Genomic DNA, 26,640 nt, shown 5'->3' with positions numbered 1-26,640 from the left:
TTAAATTAATTAATTTAAAATTGTTGATTTTTAGGATTGTTTAATTTGAACAAACATCGGCATGCCAAAAATAAAATTATGATTTAAATAAATTAAACTTACGAAGTATTATTTTATTACAAGAGATTGTACAATATTTACAATTGTTGTCTTAAATTAAATAGGGGAAAGACTTTTCCATTCTTGTATTGTCAACTCAGGATGCCATACGTCTACTATTAATACTAATCTAAATTCAGTACCATTATGCCATACTTCATGTTCAAAACTATCATCAAATATAAACAATTTCCCTTCTTCCCAGCTTCTACAAACAAAAAAAATGTTATAGATATTAAAAATGTCTTTGGTGTTGAGTACTTGCCTTATTTCATCAGCGACCCTGATGAACGTCTTAGGAGGAACTTTTAAACCTAGGTGAACTCGTAACCGGCAGTTTGTGGGGCCACAGTGTGGCCAAACGTGGGTACCTGGATGCATGACACTAAACTTAGTTTGGCCTCGTTTGCAATTCCTGGCAACTGGATTACTGTCTATGACTTGACAAGTTACAGGACATTTTTTGCAATTTACGATGTTCTTCTGTCCTCTAGCGTAGAGCTCAAATTGCTTCCATTCGCCGGTATTACGAAGATTTTCACTTTCATCAACGAAATAGCCTTTTTGGTTTAGGATGGCCAAACCTTCTCGTCGAATTTCTCTCCAATTTTTCTCCAAGTCTGAGTACAACTTTTCGTATGGGGTTTGTTGTTTAGTCCACCAAGGTCTTCCGGTCAGTCTTTTGACGTTGTACAGAGATCTTTGGTATTTCGAAAGAAACACTCCATGTTGTACTCCATGTTCGTAGATCTGCAATAAAACACATTAGACACATTTGGACGCTCATATGTCAATTAAAAACCTTCAAAGCCTCATCTTTTCTTCCTAGTCTTGTCAAAGCGTCTCCTAAATGGAAGAAGAATCTTCCATCAATTACTCCTTCGTCATTTGTATCTATTCCTCTTTGTAAGTACTTTACGCCATCCTCTAAATTGTTATCATTATTTTTTAGAATAAATCCATAATGTACTAATGCAAATCCGTCATTGGGCCACTTGGCGAGAATTCTTTGAAGTATCACGCGAGCATCTTCAACTCTAGAATGAAATTGTTGGTATTATTTTAATGTAACTGAAAATTGAAATAAATCTACCTGTTAATGGTTAAGTAAGTTACTGCCAATTGATTTAAGTAATTGCTAGATTCAGGGAATCTAGCTATCAAAGCTTGATGCACTGAAATTGCCTTCCTATATTGTCCTGAAATACAAACATATTTCACTTAAAAAAGTTTCATTTATATATTTATTTATTGTCCTTACCCATAAATCTAAGTCGTTTAATGCTCTGTTCAGCCGTTAATTGGAACAAGGCATCAGGAATATTCGGATTATTCAGCAGATCCATGTAAAGAGTGATGGCTTTCTGAAGTATCTCATTGCTCTTCTTTTGATCCGCCAACCTGTCTAAGGCCAACGCTTTCCCGTACAGGCTTCTGGGAGAGGACGGGAATTTTTCGAGGATTGCATCAAAAATTTTAATGGCATAAGCAGCATTCTAGTTTAGAAAATTAAATGTACAAAAAACACACAATAACAAAAGAAAACATGTTAGTGGCACTCGTCAACAATTTTTATTAAGAGAGGTGCGGAATATTAATAAAAATTGATGAAATTGTGATCGTACCAAAATGTTCTGTTTATTTATAAAAACACTCGATGTATTAGAACAATAAAAACATTCCAGTTAATTCTAATGAAATATCTAACAAAAAGAACAATACTTAAAACAAAGTTTTTTTAAAAATTATAACAATCAGCAAGGCAAGTCAACAATTTCGGATTTAAGGACTTTTCCCTAATTATTCCTGATAATAAATAAATTCATTATTGTCTTGTATTATTAATAAAAATTGAATGTGTTACTTACATTGTCTATCGATTGATGGGCTTCATCGATTTTTTCTTTAATCGGCCAATCTTCTTTGTTTGTGATGTCCTTGTTTTCATAGTCATCATCAGACTGTTTATCAGACTCTTCTGCTTCTTCATTCGGGTTTACTCCTAGAAGATCAGTCACTGTTAATTTACATAGTTCTTGCACGGTAATATTTGAGTTGAATTTGCATGTCACTTAGAGTATATTAACATAACTTAACAGATATAAAAACATCGTAGGTGATGATAATGAATTCTCCTCAAAGGCACATGCAATTAATCTTAATTAAATGACCTTATAATATACTAATAATAACACAAATTAATAAAATAAACTATTGAGAATGCAACATCCATACCATGCATTCTGAACAGTTTACAATCCTCCTAAAATTAATTATTACGTTCCCATGAAGACAGTTGTTCATCATCATCTTGTTTATTTTTCTTACTATCTAATCTTCCATATTTTGCTTCCAATCTCTTCAACAATTCTTCGTCGTCATCATCATTATAATCATCACCTTCGGATACTTCCTCTTCCTCTACTTCTTCATCGTCATCGTCTGCACTTTCTTCTTCCTCTTCGTAATCTTCGTCGTCGTATTGTGCTGCCGATTTTGGGACAAAATCAGCTTCGTCGCTTTCTGGAGTGAAGGGTCGGTTGTAGTTTGCTCTCAGATCCTCATATTTAGCTCGTGCTGATTTGTGCTCTATCGGTTCTTCGTCTTCACTATATTCCCCTTCTTCGTCAGAATATTCTGTTGTGCATAAGTGATGTTAAAGGTATTGCAAATTCAAAGATCTTCCTCTTTTTGATAAAAATAGTTAGTGCATCAAGAGGAAAACCTTTGTAATATCTAAATACAAAAAAGTTCAGAACTAACCATCAAAGTAGTTCCAAACGTTTTTATCAAATAATACCTTCTTCATCATTCTCAATGTCTTGTTCGATTTCTTGAAGAGGGGGTGGGGGAATAATAGTATTTCTTCTCGATAAATCCGGCGTTGGTTCTTTAAATTCTTCTTCTTTTGGTCTCTCCGAAGGAACTTTAGGAAAATACAACTCAGTAATATTTAATTTGATTGGCTTTGCGATTACCACAAGTAAAACAATATCAAGCAGCAAAATAAACGTCTTGTAACGAAAGAAACAAACAAATACCAGGAAATGCAAAAATGTTAGTTGCAGATTTAAGATAAAGAAGCAGAGGCAAGAATTAAGTAGTGTTGGGAAATGAAAGTAAGTTTTGTACATTTACATAGTTTATCAAATGTTAGACAGGAATACTTTCAGTTCCTAAAAATTTAATTTAATAAATTTCATCAGTATTGTGGCGTTATACGTAAAAAGAAGCGACACAGATCTCAGATAAGGAAGCCTTCGGTATCCCATTTAATATTTAATTCAATTTTAAATATTCAGGCTTTTATTATACACTATTAAAGGAAACGCAGCACATTTCTACAGTTTTTTGTACTACATACATGTACTTTTACTAAACTTTCAAGAAATTTTGTGACACGAGGAACTATACATTATGTTATCTAGTGTTATTAATTAATGAAAATTAGTGGACGGAAGCTGAATATTTAATACTATAACACCAATAGCATGCAAAGTACTGACCAGACTTCCACTTTCTAATAAGAACAACATGTGCCACAACCAATAGTGCTAGGCCAACACCAAGTTTAACCACCACTGCAAATAGTTCAAATCAATATTTACTTTTCTGCATTTCCTGATTTACAACTATTCTTTGATTTCTATCATCTAACTTAAATTAAATTACAATTAAAATGTTCTAAATTAAATTGAAAATGGATGTTTTGGAAGTCGGTTGTACTTACTACTTGATCCGGATGTTTCATTTTCTTCATCTTCGGTTTTTGCCTCCCCTTCTTCTTTCTCTTTTATAACTGCCTTAGATTCTGGTTCCTATAAGTCATAATAAGTATGATGAATAAGTAAGTGGTGGTTAGGTTAGCATAACATCTCTTACATCATCATTATCAGCGGCGTCCTTCTCTTCGCTTCCTTCTTTTTCGGTGTCCTCTACATCTTGTTCTTCACTCGCTTCCTTTTCTTCCTGGGATGTTGGCTGTTCCTCAGAGTCGTCTTTTTGATCACCATCATCATCTTCATCATTGTCATCATTGGCTTCCGGACTGGCAGCATTTTCCGATACATTATCATCTTCTTCATCTTCTTGTTTCTCTTCTGACACTTCATTATCTTCTACTGCGTCTTCATCTTCGTCTTCATCCTCCTGGGTCCCTTCGTCATCATCATCATCATCATTAGGTGTTTCGTCTTCATCATCGTCTTCTTGAGTTTCCTCTACTTCTTCTGACACTTCTTGATCACCTTCCTCATCTTCGTCTTCTTCTTGGTCTTCTTCGTCATGTTCGTCGTCATGTTCGTCATCATCATGATCGTCATCTTGTTCTTCAGACAGTGCTTCTTCGTCATGTTCATCGTCATGGTCATCGTCTTCTTCATGTGAATGAATAGCATTTTCTACGTGGTCAAGTTCGTCGTGGTCATCAACCGAATTATCCACCCAACCTTCGAATATTTGTGAAAACCGAGATTCTGTGTCTACTGTGTCCACTGCAAGATTATTTTGAGTGAGTTACGTGAACTTAAGGGTGGGGGTAGTACTTACAGTCAGTTAAGCCGCGGTACTCCGTTATTATAAGTCCGATAAGTACAATGAGCGCGGACGACAGGAGAAAGAATATGATTTTGGAACAAATGTTACCACCTGTTCCACCTTCCTTTTGTACATGGATGTTTACGTCGTCGTTATTGAGGTCCACGGAGGGTGGGAGTTTTGGAGGAGCTGGAGCCTGCTCGGTGGAATCATCTACAAAAAAATATTAAGTCAATTGCCAACTTTCGTCGCGATCAACAAAATCAATTATTTTATTTATACTGTTTTATATAACAAGTAAACCGTTTGAATTGAGGTTAAAGTATTTGGTAAAATAACGCACCACGTGCATACCAATAAAATATAAATAGAATTTTGGCATACTAAAAATACAAAGCACAAAGAAAAAAATCAACTCACCTTTTCTTCGTTTCTTATCTTTTCGCTTCCTTGGCTGTACATCACCCGACATTTTGTGCCGGGACAATCACTGAAAGTATCGAACCACCATAAAAAGTTTCTGGCCGACCGTCACTCCAGTTTTTTGAGTATTTTTAACGTCTGCCGTCCGCCAGTGTTACAAACGAACGGCCTAGGAACTTTTCGAAATCGGCGGACGTCAACGAAGCACCTGTAATAAAAAAATTTGCGTACTGCTTCTTTGCTGTTGCTGTTGTTATTTGGTGTATTAGTTTATCGGGTTTTGTTTATCGTTTTACTCTTTGGAGAGTGTAGTTTAGCAACGTGGGTGGTGGTGGTTCTATTTTTAGGTATCGTTATATTGCTGGCGATTATTTTTGAATCCGTGTACTTCTAATTTATTTTTGTACCTTTTTAGTTCATTCATCAACCACTTGTAGGTTTATAAATGGACACTAAACTGTCTCAATCATTGAATTAAGTACTGTAATTAATTTATAAATAAACCTTCAGTGACACAGTTATTATTAGCCTTTGTGCTAGGCAAAATTAATTAATAACTAAAAATGTTTGTGTGCCAATAATTTGTTGGGTACACTTGAACAAACTACACAAGTACATAATGTAAATCTTGAAATTCAACAATAGAATTACCGATTTGTTTTCAATTATCTGTGGGTTTGAACTCACAGCTTGTGTTGGTCCATTTCCAACAGATGAAAGGAAGGTATTATAGGCGAAGGAGGTAATTTACCCTTTTCAGGTAAAAGATGAAACCCCCGCAACTTGTTCCCACACAAGCTTAAGCCTCATCATCTCTTAAAATCATTTACTCTACGAGTTTAATTAGAATTAAAAGTACTTCATTCAACCACTCAACGTGGCTAATCTCCAGAAGCTACTAACGCGTGTTTGATGACACCTTGAGGTAAAGGGCCACACGTCCGCATCATAAGAACACGTGCATTCACTTAAGTTAAAGGAAGGAAGATGCAGTGGTAGGGACACTTTCCTCAAAAACCAATACGGTTTTGTAACAATCACAAATAGCGGAAGCTTTGTTTAGAATGTAAATCCCCAAAAGTAGTAATACAATGCACGACGCCGGGCGCGTGGCGGCCTGTGTGACGACTAGAAAATACCATTTCCCACGATGGGTCCGGCGTCCCCACCCCACAAAATGCAAAGACCACCCTACATAAATTGTTAATCACTTTTATATCAGGCTAGAGTCAAATATACTCCAACTTTTCGCATGGCATTATCTGATTAGCTATGCCCCATATTATTGCTGCTTTGATGTAAAATTACTTTCACGCTAATATGATTTTTTTTGATAACGAAAATGATTTATTATTATTTTTTTTTTAAGTTTTTCTTACGCATTAACATTAATTTTCAATGTGTTCTAGGTCAGTTAACAACTTTTGACTAGTAATATTTTAAATACATATCAAATGAAGGTTAAGTAACATTAATATTTTCCTAATATAACAGTTTTCCGGCTAAAACTCGAATAAAAGGAATGTAGGAAGTGAGATATTCTATACCATAAGGTTTTTGTAAGACGAGGATGTAACTGTTGTTTTTTAGGAGCCCCTTACAGTTATTCTCTAAAACTCACTTTCAATGAGCACAGGTATAGTAAATTTTATGAAAAGGGATAGTTTTAAAATTACAGTTATCTAATAGTCTTCCGCATCCGTTAAACCTACATAACAGGACCGTAAATTTTTATATTTATATATATATTTTATTAGATATGGCTACAAAGTTCGTTAGTACATATATTAACAAATTCTTGGCACAAAATTCAAATATTTAACCTAATGATTAGTTTTATGTAAATAAGGCAAGCCCACAAAAATTTTCCACTCAAAGAAAATACACAAAAGTAGCGTGTCTTACGTCAATAAATATTGTTAATAACTGAAATATATTAGCTTATAATGAAACTATGTACTATGCAAATGTTATTTATAGTTTTATCTATTTTGGATAATTCTATATTTATTTTTTCATGTAAATATTTGAAGCATTCATGTTTATTTACATTTAATTATTAATATTAAAAATTATGAAGTTTTTGTTTGTCAATAGGATTTCATCAAATTTTAAGTTATTTATGTAATCAATAATTAAAAAATTTTCTTGAAAGATTTAGAGTTATATGAAAAATACTATTGGTAATATATTGCTTCAAATTGTAAACAATTAATTTTTACAAAAAGTAGTAATTAATATTTTAAATCTTAAAATTAATTAATTATGAATAAATCCTTGTATTTGATGCAGTAGTTAGAAAATTGATAATATTGTAATTAATATACAAAATTTTAAAATTTAAGTTTGTGGTTAATATTTTGAATTAATTATTTATTAAGTCTAAAATTTATTTATATAAATATTTTGAATTTAATTAAAAAACTACTTGAAAAATGTTTTTCAAATTGCTAAAAATAAATTTGAGAAGCACTATTTTTTCGTTGCCACTGTTAAAATGAATTAGTAGTTTTTTCATAAGAATTTATGTTACTCACTTTCTATTTTAAATTAATTAAATAAACAATAAAAATTATCTGATAGTCATAATTATATAACAAAATATATGTAAAATGATGCTTCAAATTGTAAATAATTAAGTTTTAAAAAGAGCAGTAGTTAATATTTTGTACATTAAAATATTGGGTTTAGAAAATGTTGAGGTTCCAAAGATTTTAGGTGAAATCAAGAATATTAATATGAATAAATCCTTGTCATTTTATGGAGTAGTTAGAAAATTATTAATATTGTAATTAATATTACAAAATTTTAAAATTCAATTTTGTGGTTATTATTTTGAATTAATTATTCAGTTTTCTTTAAAAACTTTGTTCATAAAATTAATTTATATAAACATTTGAAATTTTGTTAAAAAACTATCTGAAAAATGTTCTTCATATTTTTAAAATTAAGTAAGTATGAGAAATACTAATTTAATTTTTCGTTGCCTTTATTAAAATGGATGATTAGTTTTTTTCACAAGAATTTATTTTCATTCATTTTATAACTTAAATTAATTAAATAATAATTAAAAATTATCTGAAAGGCGTATAACTACATAAAAATACTATCTCTAAAATGTTAATTCAGATTGTAAATAATTAAGTTTTAAAAAGAATAGTAATTAATAATTTGAATATTAAAATTTGGGGTTTATAAAATGTTGAAGTTCCAATTTTAATGGGGTGTAGTCAAGAATATTAATTTGAATCAATTCTTGTCATTATCCATAAAATGACATTAGAAATTATTTATATTGTAATTAAAATTAAAAAATTTTAAATTTTAAGTTTGTGGTTATTACTTTGAATTAATTATTCAGTTGTCTTCAGAAACTCTGCTCATAACATTTTTTTATATAAACATTTATTTTTATCTCTGAAAAATGTTCTTCAAATTGTCAAAAATAAGTTTGACAAGTACTAATTTAATTTTTCTTTACAATTATTAAAATATATCATCAGTTTTTTTCACAAGAATTTATGTTCATTCTTTTTATAATTTAGATTAATTAAATAAACAATAATTATTATCTGAAAAGCTTATAACTACATAAAAATATCTCTAAAATGTTACTTCAAATAATAAATAATTAAGTTTTAGAAACAGTAATAATTAATATTTTGTATATTAAATTTTAGGTTTATAAAAACTAGAGATTCCAAAGATTTTAAGGGGGTGAAGACAAGAATAATAATTTGAATAAATCCTTCTCATTTTATGAAGTATTTAGAAAATTATTTATATTCTACAATTTTAAATTTTAAGTTTGTGGTTAATACTATGAATTAATTATTCAGTTGTCTTCAGTTCTGTGTATAAAATTTTTAAAAGCATTTATAATTTAATTAAAAACTGCCTGAAATATGTTCTTCAGATTGTCAAAAGTAATTTTGATTTTAATTTTAATTTAATTTAATTTTTTATTTAATTTTTCTTTACCATTATTAAAATATATTATTATTTAGAATTTATGTTCATTCATTTTATAATTTAAATTAATTAAATAAACAATAATTAAAAATATATGAAAGGCTTATAGTACATAAAAATATCTTTAAAATGTTACTTCAAATTGTAATTAATTAAGTATTAGAAAGAGAAATAATTATTAATTTGAATATTAAAATTTGAAGTTTATAAAATCTCGAGATTCCAAAGAATTTAAAGGGGTGTACTCAATAATATTAATTTGAATATATCCTTGTCGTTTTATAGAGTAGTTAGAAAATTATTTATATTTTAATGAATATTAAAAATTTTTAAATTTTAAGTTTACTATCAATTTTTTCACAAGAATTTTGATTCATCCAGTTTCCAATTTAAATTAATTGAATAAACAATAATTAAAGAATATCTGAAAAGCGTATAACCACATAAAATATTATTAAAATGATGCTTCAAATTGTAAATAATTAAGATTTAGAAAGAGTAAGTAGTAATTAATATTTTGTGGTTAATATTTTGAATTAATTATTACGTCTAATATTTATTTATATAAATATTTAGAATTTAATTAAAACACTACTTGAAAAATTGCGAAAAATAAATTTGAGAAGTACTATTTTTTCGTTGCCATTATTAAAATGAATTATCAGTTTTTTCATAAGAATTTATGTTATTCAGTTTCTAATTTAAATTAATTAAATAAACAATAATAAAAAATTATCTGATGTCATAACTATATAACAAAATATTTGTAAAATGATGGTTCAAATTGTAAATAATTAAGTTTTAAAAAGAGCAGTAATTAATATTTTGTACATTAAAATTTTGGGTTTAGAAAATCTTGAGGTTCCAAAGATTTTAGAGGGTGAAATTTAGAATATTAATATGAATAAATTCTTGTCATTTTATGGAATAGTTAGAAAATTATTAATATTGTAATTAATATTACAAAATTTTAAAATTCAATTCATAATATATTAAAATGATGCATCAAATTGTAAATAATTAAGATTTAGAAGGAATAGTAATTAATATTTTGTATATTAAAATTTTGAGTCCAGAAAATTTTAGTGTCCATTTAATATTCTTCTTCATAGTGGACAATTTTTAATATATTAGTGCATTAATATTTTCTTCAATTGGATTGTCCAATCATATTGGATATCCATTATCAAAACCAACAATTAGTTTAATGAATGTGAGTTATAAAACAATCGGCGATTTGATATGCGGCACGCTTACCGCACAGAAAGGGAAGAGCAATATTTGATGATGGGAATCATGTGGGAAAATTTGATTATATAGAAATACACGCGCTGGCACACCGCATGAATGAGCCACGCACGACAAGGACGGCACCATCGGGGTGAGTTCCGGACCGGAGCAAGAGGGTTGAACTGTCGCGTGTAGTAGATACGTCCGGGTGGGGGTAAATGGTGGGGGTAAAAACGTGGCCGAACGACGTCGGGACCAACGTCTGATCAACAGGGCACAACACATTCAAAGTTCTTGCATTCGCCGGAACACGCGTCCTCGTCTATCTGACAACCGTCCGACACGCGTGTACTTCCGATACTTTACTTAGCCACAAGTGTCTTAGTGAGTGACGGTGACCATGGACCACACTCTGTCGCAGAACACACCTCTGCACTGGGGATACTCCGGCACCAACCCCGGATCTTCATGGCAACCGGTTACGAGGAGTGCTAAAAGACCTCTGTCTGAAAGTGATGATTGTGACGATGTGTTCTCCGAGGAGTCTTCCAAAGAACAGTAAGTACTACTTTCATTTTATACCATGGGACAAGGTACCAATGGGTTGTTTCTTTCAAGGTGTACTTCACCGGGAGATGCTGATAGTTGTCAAATGCTGTCAAGGAAGAAACGACGTGGTGTTATCGAGAAGAAGCGAAGGGACCGCATCAACATGTCTCTATCTGAGCTCAAACGACTTGTTCCCAGTGCCTTCGAGAAGCAAGGCTCAGCCAAACTGGAAAAGGCTGAAATACTGCAGATGACCGTTGACCACCTCAAAATGATACATGCCAAAGGTAGGTTTCACAACATTCTTTCTAACCAATACAACGTATAAGAGTTTTGGACGTTGTAAATGCCTCAATTGGATAGAATAAGTTCTTGAGACTGTCCAATACGATTTATTTATAAAATCTATGAAGTTATTGAAGTTGAAATGTGTCTTCTTATGCAATTGAAGGACAATCAAAGGATTTAAGTTATATTTCTTGCCTTCAAATTACTTGACTGGGACCTGATGTGTAGATTTAGCAAGCTAATAGCTACATTTTCAAGTCAACACGATAAATCAATATTCTTGAAGTAGTTGGCCAATGTGTCTTCCTTTCATTCAATTAAATTAATCATATTTTCCAAAGACAAATCAATTTTTAAGTCACATATCTTGAAGTAGCTATCCACTTTGTCATCCTTTCTCCAAAATTAAAATATTTAGGGAAGTTTTCAATTTTTTCCCCATCAATTCTTTCTTCATTAACTAATTTGCTAATACATCAATCACTGTTTTTGAAGTGAATATTAAATGATAGATTACTCTTTAGAATGTAACTTATTCTTCTGCAAATTACCAATAATTTGTTAGTCTTAACTGTATAAAGTTTTCTTCCAAAAACATAAACTCACTCATTTTGGCCACATCTTTGGTCCACTAAAAACAATGCACTGGTGTTGCCCAACAGATTGAATGAACCCGTAAAATTGTCCTTCATTCATGTTACCTGAGTGTGGAATTTCGTTGGTGGGAAGCGTGTTACTGTAAAGTTTGTGGCGATAGCACCTCTATCGCAAAGCAGGTGGATAAAAGGGGTTAACTATATCGTGGGAATACGTTGAACAGCTGTAGCGGCCGTATCGTGGGAAACGCAGTAAGCAGTCGGTTGATTGCTGATATCCATGCAACAGGTCCCCCCCTCCCGTACTATAACCCGGTGTTTATAATTTTTTTTAACACTTGCCATTTCAATCAATTAATTCGATTGCTTGTTCCAGGTTTGGACTCCTTCGCCTACGACCCACACAAGTACGCCATGGACTACCACGGCATGGGTTTCAGGGAGTGCGTGGCCGAGGTGGCCCGCTACTTGGAGAGGATCGAAGGACTGGACGTGCAGAACCCGCTGAGGCTGCGTCTGACCAGTCACCTGCAATGCTGTGCGGCCCAGAGGGAGCTGGCCTCCAAACAGGCCACCACGTCAGCGTGGGGCTACGGCGCCCCCCAAAACTATCCGCCCCTGAACACGCTGCCACCGTCGCCGGCGGCAAATCACACCTCGATCGGTAATCTGAACCATCAACCGCCACCCCCGCCGCCGCTCCACCACCAGAACATGCACGACTTGGGGCACTTCGACGTGTCGACGTCCTGTGCCCAGACGACGGTGCCGGTGCCCAGTTCGGACACGAGCCGGCTGCCACCCTCGTCGTCGACGCTGACGCCGCTGACGCCTCTCACCACCACCGCCGCCTCGTCCGCCCTGGCGTACAGCACGCACCAATATCCGGTGAACAGTTTTTCGTTGCCCACGTCGAATCACCATCACCAGAATTACAGTCAAAGCGTGCCCACGTCGCAGGGCATGAAGCCTTACAGGCCTTGGGGTGCTGAAGTGGCCTATTAACGGACGGGTTAGAGTGAATAGTGCCTCCTGTGCCTAGTTCTCAGTGACAGATAAACTTCCAAAGAGACTATCGCTTGCCATTTGATTTTTGTTTTTGTACATTTTTGTTTATTTTTTTGTTATTGATGCTTTACACGCAATGTGGAGGTTTTAGTCAGTTTTTGTACCTAATTTGATTTATATTTATTTTGTAGATTTTAGACATTTTCAAAGTATTTAAGAGCCCCGCAAGGCTTATTTTTGTAATATATTTATTATATGATCTCACTGATGTGGAAAAATATGTGATTTTATAAATAATTTAAGCAATAAAGAGATATTTTATATAAAACAGATTTTTAATTTAAATTTTGATGTTTTTTATTGAATTAGGGGTGAGTAAAAATTTTAATATTTAATATTTTTTGTGACATTTAGATTTTTTTTAAAGAGAAGTTAATAATAGCAAAAACCATATTTTAATATTTTTCAAATTTTTTTAATTAATTAGTATTTTACTTCATAAATTGGTGAATTTATTGTTTACCATATGGTGAAGTAATATCTTTTTCAATAACTGTTAGAAATTGCTTAATTTTAAAAATAATAAATTATATAGATTGTATTCACTATGCCGTCTATTGTAATCTCAATTTCCATTTTTTACCATCTATAAATAGCTTTAAAAGAGAAAGAATGGTAAATTATTTTTGTTATGAATGAAGGACAATAGACTATTTCTGGATTCTGGATGGTCTAAAATTTTTATACCTTAAGTATTTTACTTGACAAATTTGTGACTATCATAATTTTCCATGTTTTAATTTACAGCACTATTTTTTACCATTTGGTACAGTAATATCTTCTTCAATAACTGTCAGTAATTACTTAATTTTAAAAATAATAAATTATATAGATTATATTCTCTATGCCGTCTATTATCATCTCAATCTCCATTTTTTACCATCCAAGAAAAAGAATGGAAAATTAATTATTTTTCTTATGAATGAAGGACAATATACTATTTCTGAATTCTGGATGGCCTAAAATTTTTATACCTTAATTAGTATTTTACTTGACAAATTTGTGAGTACTATAATTTTCAAGTTTTTCATTTCCGACATTATTTTTTACCACATGGTGCAACAGTATCTTTTTCAATAACTCTCAGAAATTACTTAATTTTAAAAATAATAAATTATATAGATTAAATTCACTATACCATCTATTGCAATCTCAACCTTCATCTTTTACCATCTATAAACAGCTTTAAAAGAGAAAGAATTAATTATTTTTGTTATGAATGAAGGACAATATACTATTTCTGGTTTCTGGATGGTCGAAAATTTTTATACCTTAATTAGTATTTTACTTGACAAATTTATGAGTACCATAATATTCCATTTTTTTATTTCCGGCACTATTTTTTACCACTTGGTGCAGTAATATCTTTTTCAATAACTGTCAGAAATTACTTAATTTTAAAAATAATAAATTATATAGATTATATTCATTATGCCGTCCATTGCAATCTCAATCTCCATCTTTTACCATCTATAAATAGCTTTAAAAGAGAAAGAATGGTAAATTATTTTTGTTTTGAATGAAGGACAATATTCTATTTCTGGATTCTGGATAGCCTAAAATTCTTATACCTTAATTAGTATTTTACTTGACAAATTTGTACTATAATTTTCAAGTTTTTCATTTCCGGCACTATTTTTTACCACTTGGTGCAGTAATATCTTCTTCAATAACTGTCAAAAATTGCTTAATATTAAAAATAATAAATTATATAGATTTTCATTCATTATGCCGTCTATTGCAATCTCAATCTTCATCTTTTCCCATTTATAAATAGCTTTAAAAGAGAAAGAATGGTAAATTAATTATTTTTGTTATGAATGAAGGACAATATACTACTTCTGGATTCTGGATGGCCTAAAATATTTATACTTTAATTAGTATTTTACTTTACAAATTAGTGAGCACTAAAATTTTTAAGTTTTTCATCTGGAGCACTATTTTTTACCACTTGGTGCAGTAATATCTTTTTCAATAAGTGTCAGAAATTATTTAATTTTAAAAATAATAAATTATATTTGTTATATACACTATGCCGTCGGTTGAAACCTCGATTTACGCCTTTTAACATCCATAAATAGCTTTAAAAGAGAAATAATAGTAAAGTAATTATTTTTTATACTATTTCAGGATTCTGGATGGTAGTTCAGTATTATTATTTGACCGTTACATTGGGGATTACCACCAATTTTTAATGAGCGCCTTTTTACACTTCCTGTTGCACGTGCTCCAACATTATGAAAAATAATACGCCCATTTTTCATCTGCACAAGCGGATTCCCTAATTTCTTTCAAGCATTCCGTAAAACTGACCGGCAAACGTGTCGACCATTGTTGCGTTCATTCCGCGTGAGATGATTTAATGTTCGAAAACAGGTTTTTTAATCCACAACTAAGGGCTGCACTTTACTTTTGTTTGGTGAATTTGAAAAAGGCCAGTTACGCAACCGTACAATGCATTGCGAATATGCAGGCCAGTTATGTTATGTGTGTGTGTGTTTTTTTTTTTGCGAAGAAGGGTTGACCAGTGAATACTGACCAGCGGTCTTTTCAGTTTTTTATATCGAGGGGTGGATTCTGTGCGCTCGGCAAGGTCCGGTCCAGTTTTAGCGCTTGGCTTGTATGAGAACATCCATTCATCCGGGTATCTTTCGTGTTTGTGAATAATGAAGTCGTTTCCTGTAAATCCACAGACTACGAAAGGGTTTGCCATTGTTTGGATCATTAAAATTTCGGCGAGGGTCAAGGAAATTTGCAAACGTAAATTGGACCATATAAAACAGTTTTTTCTCACTGTATTTATGCACATGTTTTTGTACTAATCAGTTCTAATTAGAGTGTGAAGCATAATTGAGTCAACATTTGTCAGGAATGTGTTTTTGATTTTAATAATAATTTACCGTGATGTAGCTTTTATTCATCAAAGTAATCTCCAATCTTGAGACAAAGAAATGAAGAAAAGATCAAACCTCTTCAGAATTAAATCATTTTTTATGAAAGATTGGACAATGGCACAGAGAAATATTTGGACTATATGGTGGATGAGGTAAAACTGCTGATTTAACAATTTTGAAGCTTCCTGAATGATATATATCGTTTTGTGATATATCATGAAGAAGTAGAACGTCTTTTATATTGACTAAAGAAGTAAGTAAGCCATGAACTTGGGCAATTAAGTCATTGAAATCTTTTTTGGGTTAACACCATCTTTGTGTTCTGTTTGACCAGGTTTACAAGCTTTAAGCCATTGTCAGGATGGGTGAGAACAGTTATCAACCCGTGGTACTTGAATATACCATTTTTAATCCAAAAAAGTGTTTTAAGTACAATCTAGGAAAAAAATAGTATGGTTTAAAGCCTTCAGATAATGTAAATCAAAAAATTTAGAGTATTTCTAAAAAACAACAATTTGTTACAATATTTTTCTATATAATATGTATGTGAAAAAAATATCATTGTAAGTTAATTGATTAAAAACCATCGAAGCATGGAAAGTCGTGAAGCGTCATTTCAACAAATATGCATTAGTAAATGTTAAGGATAGTGCGAATGCCAAAATACAAACTGTCCATTATGCACCGATGGTTTGGTAAAAGGTGTACGTACTACAAGTGTACGGGCGTGTGCACCACAGTCAAGCGTACGTATGAGAGTCGACCGGGAAAGTATTTCCCACGTTCCTACCCTTATATAAGTCATGTCATTACAACCCCATGCTAGAATTTAATGCCGCTACTATTTGCATTCAGGTTCCTCCTCATTCTTCCGATATACGTACCAGTGATCAGACGCAGTTCCGAATCCACTAAAAGGATTAATATGTTTGGTTTGTTTTATGGAGTTCTTTTTTATTATTATTTGGTTGGGGGTGGATATTTTGCTTTTCTAATAAATGTGGAATCGATTGGTGGCCACCCAACAATTTACACAAGTAAGGGGAAAATGCTTTTCTAAACAAATATTTAGTAATAGTTATTGTTTCATGTAATAATTTACAAATTATAATATTTCTATTTTGGCTAATTAAATAAATTAAATATTTTTCGTTTCTAAAGAATTTTGAAATTAAAATTTGCCACAAAAAAAATATTAAAATTTTAATTTAAATATTGTTCATTCAGTCATTAAAAAAGATCAATGGTTTCAAAATATTAATATATAGTGGTGGTCAATATTATAGCAACTTTTTAGAATATAAAAAAAATTAGCTTTAAGTCTTTTATTTAATGTCAACTGAATAATATTAATTTAATAATGTTGTTTTATACAATATTTTAAGAACAATATTCTTATATAAAATATTATATACATTTTTGTGTATTGAGCTGGACATAAATACAGCAACTTTAATTATTATTGTTATTTAACACTTTGTATAATATTATGTTTGTTTTATAATTTTGGTACATCTTCATAGCATAGACTCGATCATTATCTGAATATACGACAAATTTATATTCCTTCAAGTTGTGATGACTTCATTTAAACTTGATCCCCCATGCTTTCTATAGGGTTGTGGCTGGAGATTGGGACGGGAAAGACAAAACATCGATGCTTTGGTCCTTTAACCAATCCGTCACAATTTTTGGAATTGTGTTTGGGATCGTTTTCATGTTGAAACACGTTTGTTAAGAGCAATTTTTGAAAGAATAAAATTAGATTAATCAGTTGTATTATAGACACAATAACGAATATAGGTACTGGCATCCAATTGAAGTAGTACAGCTCATAGTTTTAATATATTTGAATAAGTTGCTGTAATTATGGTCATTAGTGTATGTACTGTTTAATGGATAGAAAAATGTTGAATTTTAAAATTAAAATATTCAATAAAAAATACAGTAAATCAAATAAATAGAAAAAGAAAATTAATAAATTAAACTACAATGTATGTTAGACCCTTCAACAACGAAGGTCATAAAATTAAAAGTTGCCTTAATTTTGTCCATTGAAAAATAAAAAATTAGGCAATTTTTGAAAGAATAAAATTAGATTGATCAGTCGCATAAAAAATACAATAAATCAAATAAATAGAAGAAAAAAATTAATAAATTAATCTATAATGCATGTTAGACCTTTCAACAACGAAGACCATAAAATTAAAAGTTGTCATAATTTTGTCCATTAAAAAATAAAAAATTAGACAATTTTTGAAAGAATAAAATTAGATTGATCAGTCGCATTATAAACACAACAATAACCAATATAAGTACATTCAATTGAAGTAGTACAGTACATATTTTCAATATATTTTAATAAGTTGCTTTAATTATGGCCACTACAGTGTATACTGTTTTATGGATAGAAAAATGTTGAATTTTAAAATTAAAATATTCAACAAAAAATACAGTAAATCAAATAAATAGAAGAAGAAAATTAATAAACTGAACTATAAGGTATGTTAGACCTTTCAACAACGAAAACCATAAAATTAAAAGTTGCCTTAATTTTGTCCACAGAAAAATAAAAAATTAGGCTATTTTTGAAGGAATAAAATTAGATTGATAAGTTACATTATAGGCACATCAATAATCAATATTGGTATTGAAGTAGTACACCTTATATATTCTATATATTTTAATAAGTTGCTGTAAATATGGCCAGTACTGTATATACTGTTTAATGGATAGCAAAATGCTGAATTTTAAAATTAAAATATTCCATAATTAAGCAAATTTTGAAGGAATAAAATTAGATTGATAAGTTGCATTATAGGCACATCAATAACCAATATTGGTATTGAAGTAGTACAGCTTTTATATTCTATATATTTTAATAAGTTGCTGTAAATATGGCCAGTACTGTATATACTGTTTAATGAATAGCAAAATGTTGAATTTTAAAATTAAAATATTCCATAAAAAATACAATAAATCAAATAAATAGAAGAAGAAAATTAGTAAATTGAAATATAATTTATGTTACGCCTTTCAACAACGAAGACCATAACATTAAAAGTTGTCATAATCTTGTCCATTGAAAAATAAAAAATTAGGCAAATTTTGAAGGAATAAAATTAGATTGATAAGTTGCATTATAGGCACATCAATAACCAATATTGGTATTGAAGTAGTACAGCTTATATATTCTATATATTATAATAAGTTGCTGTAAATATGGCCAGTACTGTACATACTGTTTAATGGATAGCAAAATGCTGAATTTCAAAATTAAAATATTCCATAAAAAATACAATAAATCAAATAAATAGAAGAAGAAAATTAGTAAATTAAAATATAATTTATGTTAGGCCTTTCAACAACGAAGACCACAACATTAAAAGTTGTCATAATCTTGTCCATTGAAAAATAAAAAATTAGGCAAATTTTGGAGGAATAAAATTAGATTGATAAGTTGCATTATAGGCACATCAATAACCAATATTGGTATTGAAGTAGTACAACTTTTATATTCTATATATTTTAATAAGTTGCTGTAAATATGGCCAGTACTGTATATACTGTTTAATGGATAGCAAAATGCTGAATTTTAAAATTAAAATATTCCATAAAAAATACAATAAATCAAATAAATAGAAGAAGAAAATTAGTAAATTAAAATATAATTTATGTTAGGCCTTTCAACAACGAAGACCATAACATTAAAAGTTGTCATAATCTTGTCCATTGAAAAATAAAAAATTAGGCAAATTTTGAAGGAATAAAATTAGATTGATAAGTTGCATTATAGGCACATCAATAACCAATATTGGTATTGAAGTAGTACAGCTTATATATTCTATATATTATAATAAGTTGCTGTAAATATGGCCAGTACTGTACATACTGTTTAATGGATAGCAAAATGCTGAATTTTAAAATTAAAATATTCCATAAAAAATACAATAAATCAAATAAATAGAAGAAGAAAATTAGTAAATTAAAATATAATTTATGTTAGACCTTTCAACAACGAAGACCATAACATTAAAAGTTGCCATAATCTTGTCCATTGAAAAATAAAAAATTAGGCAAATTTTGAAGGAATAAAATTAGATTGATAAGTTGCATTATAGGCACATCAATAACCAATATTGGTATTGAAGTAGTACAGCTTATATATTCTATATATTATAATAAGTTGCTGTAAATATGGCCAGTACTGTACATACTGTTTAATGGATAGCAAAATGCTGAATTTTAAAATTAAAATATTCCATAAAAAATACAATAAATCAAATAAATAGAAGAAGAAAATTAGTAAATTAAAATATAATTTATGTTAGACCTTTCAACAAAGAAGACCATAACATTAAAAGTTGCCATAATCTTGTCCATTGAAAAATAAAAAATTAGGCAAATTTTGAAGGAATAAAATTAGATTGATAAGTTGCATTATAGGCACATCAATAACCAATATTGGTATTGAAGTAGTACAGCTTATATATTCTATATATTTTAATAAGTTGCTGTAAATATGGCCAGTACTGTATATACTGTTTAATGGATAGCAAAATGCTGAATTTTAAAATTAAAATATTCCATAAAAAATACAATAAATCAAATAAATAGAAGAAGAAAATAAGCAAATTAAACTATAATTTATGTTAGACCTTTCAACAACGAAGAAAAAAAAACATATAAATATTAATTTATTCCTTTTTTGATAAAGTATTTGGGGTTTGTTTCCCAATCAATACCAGCAGTTCATATTTCTGTGTACCACATAACAATAACCATATAATAACGTAAATGGTGTGTAAATTGGTTTACATCCAAAACTAGCAATAAATTATCAGCGATAGGCAAATTGGGGTAAAAAAACATATACAACGATCGCCGCCGCGTTATTGTGTGCAATGTATTCCGACATTTGCATCCCCATTCTCGCTTGGATGATTAACAAAACGCAGTAGCATGGGACACGGATTTATCCGTTGATTGATTCCGCAAATAAATAACACTAATATTTGTGTGAATCCGAATTATTATTATTTCACGACACTTGATCATTTAGCGTGTTGGTAATAAATTTGTTTTTGATTGTAAACACCACATGTCATTCACAATGTACTCGGTATCACAGTTGTGTGAATCTAATATGGGTACATATGTTTTACCATACAAATCCGCTGATTATCTGCCTAATGTATTTTTGAGTAGCTTTAGATAAGTGCAAATATTAGGAGAGTGGGCAAACAAGTTTTAATTAAAAAATTCAAGTGGGTCATCCCATACACAGCCTTATTTTCATCCCTACATGAGAAGAGATATAGGGCTAATTTTTGGGCAAGATAATGAACCTCTACTTATTGCCAGGAATACATTAAACTTCCTAGAAGTCTCCCATGTTAATTTACTGTCTTGGCCACCTAGATCTTCAGACCTTTCCCCAATTGAACATGTGTGGGACATGGTGGGACGACGCTTAAGGAGTTTACAGTGCCCTCCACCGACTCTTAATGAACTAAGACGTCAAATTCAGTTCGTATGGGATGAGATACCACAAGAAAATGTCGAAAATCTCATTAGATCGATGCCACGACGCGTCAATGAGTGCCTTAATCAATGAGGGGGTCAGACCCATTATTAGCTTCCGACAAATTATGCTTTAAGATTTTTTTTAGGAAAAAAATTGGAATAAATCAATTACATTACATCTTATATTTTAATGTTTTGGTATTAAACAACTGTAGATTTAATTTGTAAGCTCTTTAAGTTCTGTGGTAACTCAACCATTAGAAAGAGGCAACATACTCAAAAGAGGGTTGATTGCCACAGCCGGTCTGGACAATGGTTTGGAGCTGATAAACTTGGTCGAAGAGCACACAAAGATAGTGTTAACCCAAGACAGATTTTGATGACTCTATGGTGGACTGTGAGTAGAATTTAACATATTGACTGACTATCAAGAGGCCACATGACCAATACAAATGTCTAATTGGCAAATTACTCGAGAACGAGCTTCCTTAGCCAACAGAAAAGGCGTTCTGCTTCTTCATGACATCGTAAGACCACATCTAGCATTAGATACTCAAAGGAAGCTTCAAAATGATAAAATCTCTTCCTCTTCTTCCATTGTTTACTTAATGAACAATTTAATTCTGAAGAGGTCAAGACGGGGTTCCAAGGACCCAGATTTCCTTCCCCTGACCTAAATTTACCTATAGCTTGTCGAATAAATGTTGTTTTAAAGATCCCACACCTAAAATTTTCGTGCCACTGTGCCAATTATCCGATAATTAGCGGTCCATAAACAGGGCAAACACCATCCGTATTGTTTCTTGAAAATCAATTAACGACCCATTGTGCAACGCCGTACTATGTACGATTTTTTGACGCTACAAATTACGAAACAATTAGCGAATCTTTGTGTAAAGTTGTTGACCACGTTTTTTTTTTGCAATAACAAAAGTGTCAAAAAAGTCAAATTAATTCGAATGGATTAATTGTTAATTAGCACTGCATTTTTGATTAGGTTAAGTGAATCTCGTCCCCCATTTGGGAACCCGCTGTTTTCTTACTGTTACAAAACTTGGGTATAAAATTTCAAGGATACAAGGCCGAGGGGTGAATCGGGTTGGGGTTGTAAATAGTGTGTGTTTCTCGTTGCGTACGTTAAGACGTCCGTAAAGATCTATTGTTGGCCGTTTTGAAGGATGCCGTGCACGTGATATGCACAATCCACATGTAACGGGGGTCAATTGAAAAAATTGCAATGCTGGGCAGATGTAGGTTTACGTATTTAGGGAGATCGGACTGGCACACACACGCCACAATTCTTTAAAAGCCGATCGAATTCTAAAATTGACTTTCATTTAAGGGGATATTTATTCCCTAGTTTTGACATAAAATTGAAATACATGTTTAAAAGTTCAAAAATATTTAGAATTTTAAAAATATTTAAAATGTATAAAAAATTGAGAATGTGAGTTACATTATTAAAAATAAATAAATTTACAATACTTAGAGTAAATACAGACATTTAAAATTAAATTATTATAAATGACTATTAAGAATCAAAATAATAATAAATATGGAAAAAAATAAGAATACTTATAGATACATATATACTTAAATTAAGAATATAATTGTATATATCTAAAATATTTGTAATTTTATTTAGAATATATAAAAATTGAGAATATTAAAAATGACCAGAATAATAACATTAAAAAAATTGACATATTTAAGAATATTTGTGTATTATTAAGAACGAATTGAATATTTAAAATATTTAGGATTTATTAGAAATTTATAATATTTACAAAATTTAAAATTACACTCAAAGTACATATTTAAATTGTTTGACATAAACTGTTAAGAAATATATATTATTCAACATATTTGATATATTTAAAATAAGAAATTAAGAATTAAGAATTTTAAGAATATATAAAAAATAGAATATATAGAATGCGTACAATAATAAACATTAAAAATTTAAGAATATTTAACATATACATTTAAGAACATTTAAAATATTTAGGATTTACTTGAAAATTTAGAATATTCACAAATGCTTAAAATGTTGAAAATGGTAATTACAGTTTAAAGAAAAAGAATATTTAAGATATTCAAAATGCTAAAATTGCATATCGTTTTACATAATTAAACTGTTAAGAAATTTATATTATTTAAATAAAAATATTCGACAAAAATAATAATAAAATAATTATATTTATTTAAAATAGAATTTTAAGAATATCTAAGAATAAAAAATTGATAATATTAAAAATGAGTACAGTAATAAACATTAAAAAATTAAAGAATATTTAAGACACACATTTGAATTATTAAGAATGAATAATATTTAAAATTACTTAAAAATTTAGTATATTTACAAATATTCAAAATGTTAAAAATTGTGTTTACAGTTTTAAAAATATTTAAGAATATTTCATTTATTAAAATAACAAGAATTAATATAATAATATAGTAAAATAATTGAGGACAATTAAAATACATATTCAAATTATTTGACATAATTGAATTATTATTCTTAACATATTCATATTATTTATAATATTTGAGTTATTTGGAATAAGAAATATTCAATAATTAGAATATTTAGAAATTTTCGGTAATAAATGAATAAATCTAAATATTTAAAATACTTAGATTTATTTAAAATATTAATTTAATTAATTATTCAGAATATTTAAAATAATTAAAATACTAAGAATTATTTTATTAATTTTTTAGAATTATTTAAATATTTAGAATTGGAAATTTATATTATTAAAATATTTTATAAATTTGTTATAATAATTATTCATTATTAACTATTATATTAGAATTTATTATAAGTATTTAGAATGATTTGATTTATTTGAAATTTATCATATTTAGAATTTTAATTTAAAAATACATAAATAAAATTTAGAGAATATTAGACATAATTAAATTGTTATTTAGATTTATTCAATATATTTGAAATCGTATTTAAAATTTTAAGAATATTTAAAAATATATAAAAAATGGAGTATATTAAGAATGAGCATAATAATAAATATTCATAAAATTAAGAATATTTAAAAATATTTAAAATAATTAAAATTTTAAGAATTATTTTAATAATAAATTTTTAGAATTATTTGACATAATTAAACTATTAAGAAATTTATATTATTTGAATTACTATTTGAAATTGTATTTAAAATTTTTAAGAATATTTAAAAAATAAAATAAAAAATGGTTAAAAAAGTAATCAAATTATTTGACATAAATTGTTAAGAAATTTATTCAAAATTTATTAAGATTTATTCAAAATATTTGAAATCGTATTTAAAATTTTAAAAATACTCAAAAATATATAAATAATATATAATATATTAAGAATCAGTATAATAATAAATATAAGAATATTTAAAAATATTTAAAATAATTAAAATATTAAGAATTATTTTAAATAATAAATTTTTAGAATTATTTAAATATTTAAAATAATGATTATTAATATTAGAAGTTAATAATAAATATTTAGAATGATTATATTTATTTAAAACATTGATATATTTAAAATATCATATTTAGAATTTTAAATTAAAAATCAAATTATTAAGAATAAATAATATTTAAAATATTTAGAATTACTTGAAAATTTAGAATATTTAAAAATACTCAAAATGTTGAAAATTGTATTTACAGTTAAAATATATATTTAAATTATTTGACATAATTAAATTGTTAAGAAATTAATATTATATAAAATATTTAGATTTATTGAAAATATTTGAAATTGTATTTAAAATTTTATGAATATTTAAAAATATTTAAAAAACTGAGAATAATAAGAATGAGTATAATAAATATTCATAAATTTAAGAATATTTAAATAATAATATTTAGACTGTTCAAAATATTTAACATATTCAAACTTTTTGTAAATTTATATTATTAAAATATTTTACATTTAAAATTATAGTTATTTCATCATTAATTAGAATATTTAGAAAAATTTGCTATATTTAGATTTTTTATATATATATATATATATATACATATATATATATATATATATATATATATTAAAAAATATCCCACATATGTTGAAAATATTGGCAACACATTAAATAATAATTTAGACATTAAAAAAATTTGAAAGTCACTTTTCTTATTACTGAAAAACAACATTTTTTTAATTACGCACAACGAATACATTATAATATATTTTATGTATTTTTAATTATCATAACGTTTTAAAACAAGTCAGCAAAGTGATAAAACAATGTAGAATTGGAATTGAAAATACAGAACTGTTTTTAAAACCCATTTTTAATTAGCTCCATTAAAAATCCCAGTGCTAGGTATCAAAGTAACAGACCCACCGGGGGGTTTTCCCTGCAACTAATGATTTTAATAGATAATGTACATAAATTCTTAGCCAATCAGCCTTAAAATGACGTTAGGTGATTAAACAAAAATTTTAAGTGGCCTTTAACAACAGAAGAAGAGTTGTGCCACTTCACTTTCCAACTCCAACTTATTTAAAATTTCGTTATTTTTAATCTAGCAGGTGTCATATTTTATAGATACGGTTTGATGCGGGCAGCAAAGAGGGTACAAAACTTATCGCCGGAACTAGGCTCATATACCACTAGAGACACATATGCGTATTTAGATTAAACGGGGAGGGGAAGCACTTCTGGCTTTAACTTTTTCCACACACACAAACGGAAGTATCAACTGAAAAATGTGGCGTATGCCGCCGTTAAAAATATTTTCGCTGAGCCACGCAACTTAATCATTGTTTAAATATTTCCCCGTCGCAGTCGAAGACAATAAATTTTTATTATTACGACCACCGTCAATGAGTTTTATATCACGGCGTCCGTGTCGATTGGCACAGCAGCACCGGCAAATTGCACACACATCAAGCACAATTGCAACGGCGTGGTGACGTCAATCGGCATGTACCCGGACACAACGCGACCGGGCCGCCAAAACAAAGGTGGCAGGAATTGATTCAGGAAAACGGCCGGGCTCAATCGAGGACCATCAAATAAAAAATTGGACCGTGTGAATGTTTCGAATGTGAATGGGCCCCGAAACAACCGTATGGGAATAATCAGTTAGTTGGTTACGTAATTAGGGGGTGTGCGACAATAGGGTGAGAGTCAAGTGTTTCGCACGAGGGTGGGGATGTTATAAAGATCACGGCGGATCAATCCAAAGCGCACTCCGATCAGTTGTGCGACGCGGACATGGCCATACGAAAGTTTTTCACTTGGAGAGGGAACCACTGCATCAAGGTAGGTTTTGTTTATTAATTACAACGTTTAATTCACTTCCACCTGTTCCTGCACGTTCATTTATTGAAGTCAAATGACAGATGATTAACAATGTGACAGTGTCATCGTCGACTTCCACTGTTTCTACTGTCTTTTCTGCTTTTTATTGTTACTGGAGGAATCACTAACAACCAGACTAAGAAGATG

The 26,640-nt window shown here is 29.5% G+C and overlaps 2 protein-coding genes and 1 long non-coding RNA gene across 6 annotated transcripts in view; 2 read left to right on the top strand and 1 right to left on the bottom strand.

Moving 5' to 3' along the window:
* Positions 1-82: 82 nt before the first annotated feature.
* The window catches only part of LOC109598090 (aspartyl/asparaginyl beta-hydroxylase), a 39,874-nt gene continuing 13,316 nt past the window's right edge, over positions 83-26,640 (bottom strand). The window contains exons 2-14 of one of the 3 annotated variants that reach the window (XM_020013917.2): positions 5,056-5,266; positions 4,648-4,848; positions 3,982-4,592; positions 3,830-3,917; positions 3,606-3,680; positions 2,900-3,025; positions 2,380-2,736; positions 1,968-2,101; positions 1,361-1,595; positions 1,193-1,298; positions 902-1,136; positions 365-849; positions 83-307 (exon numbers count right to left, since the gene is read on the bottom strand). In XM_020013917.2, the coding sequence (XP_019869476.1) occupies positions 157-307; positions 365-849; positions 902-1,136; positions 1,193-1,298; positions 1,361-1,595; positions 1,968-2,101; positions 2,380-2,736; positions 2,900-3,025; positions 3,606-3,680; positions 3,830-3,917; positions 3,982-4,592; positions 4,648-4,848; positions 5,056-5,107 (2,856 nt within the window). In that variant the 5' untranslated portion in view covers positions 5,108-5,266 and the 3' untranslated portion in view covers positions 83-156. Of the gene's footprint in view, positions 308-364; positions 850-901; positions 1,137-1,192; positions 1,299-1,360; positions 1,596-1,967; positions 2,102-2,379; positions 2,737-2,899; positions 3,026-3,605; positions 3,681-3,829; positions 3,918-3,981; positions 4,593-4,647; positions 4,849-5,055; positions 5,269-26,640 lie in introns of those variants that run through there. The other 2 variants (XM_020013919.2, XM_049961202.1) reach the window with 2 other exon arrangements.
* LOC126264258 (uncharacterized) lies at positions 5,327-6,902 on the top strand. 2 transcript variants are annotated; one of them, XR_007547018.1, is made up of 4 exons: positions 5,327-5,405; positions 5,474-5,818; positions 6,468-6,589; positions 6,649-6,902. It is a non-coding gene; the product is annotated as an uncharacterized LOC126264258 (long non-coding RNA). The 2 variants fall into 2 exon arrangements; XR_007547016.1 differs by lacking the exon at positions 5,327-5,405 and having other exon boundaries at positions 5,418-5,818.
* LOC109598091 (hairy/enhancer-of-split related with YRPW motif protein) lies at positions 9,865-13,015 on the top strand. Its single transcript, XM_020013921.2, has 3 exons — positions 9,865-10,818; positions 10,879-11,096; positions 12,070-13,015. The coding sequence occupies exons 1-3, from the start codon at positions 10,661-10,663 to the stop codon at positions 12,696-12,698; spliced, it is 1,005 nt and encodes a 334-aa protein (XP_019869480.1). The 5' UTR covers positions 9,865-10,660; the 3' UTR covers positions 12,699-13,015.

Source organism: Aethina tumida, chromosome 1 (genome assembly GCF_024364675.1).
Source record: "Aethina tumida isolate Nest 87 chromosome 1, icAetTumi1.1, whole genome shotgun sequence".
Lineage (NCBI taxonomy): Eukaryota > Metazoa > Arthropoda > Insecta > Coleoptera > Nitidulidae > Aethina > Aethina tumida.
Note: the sequence above shows the minus strand (reverse complement) of the source record. Positions and strands in the feature narration are given on the sequence as shown.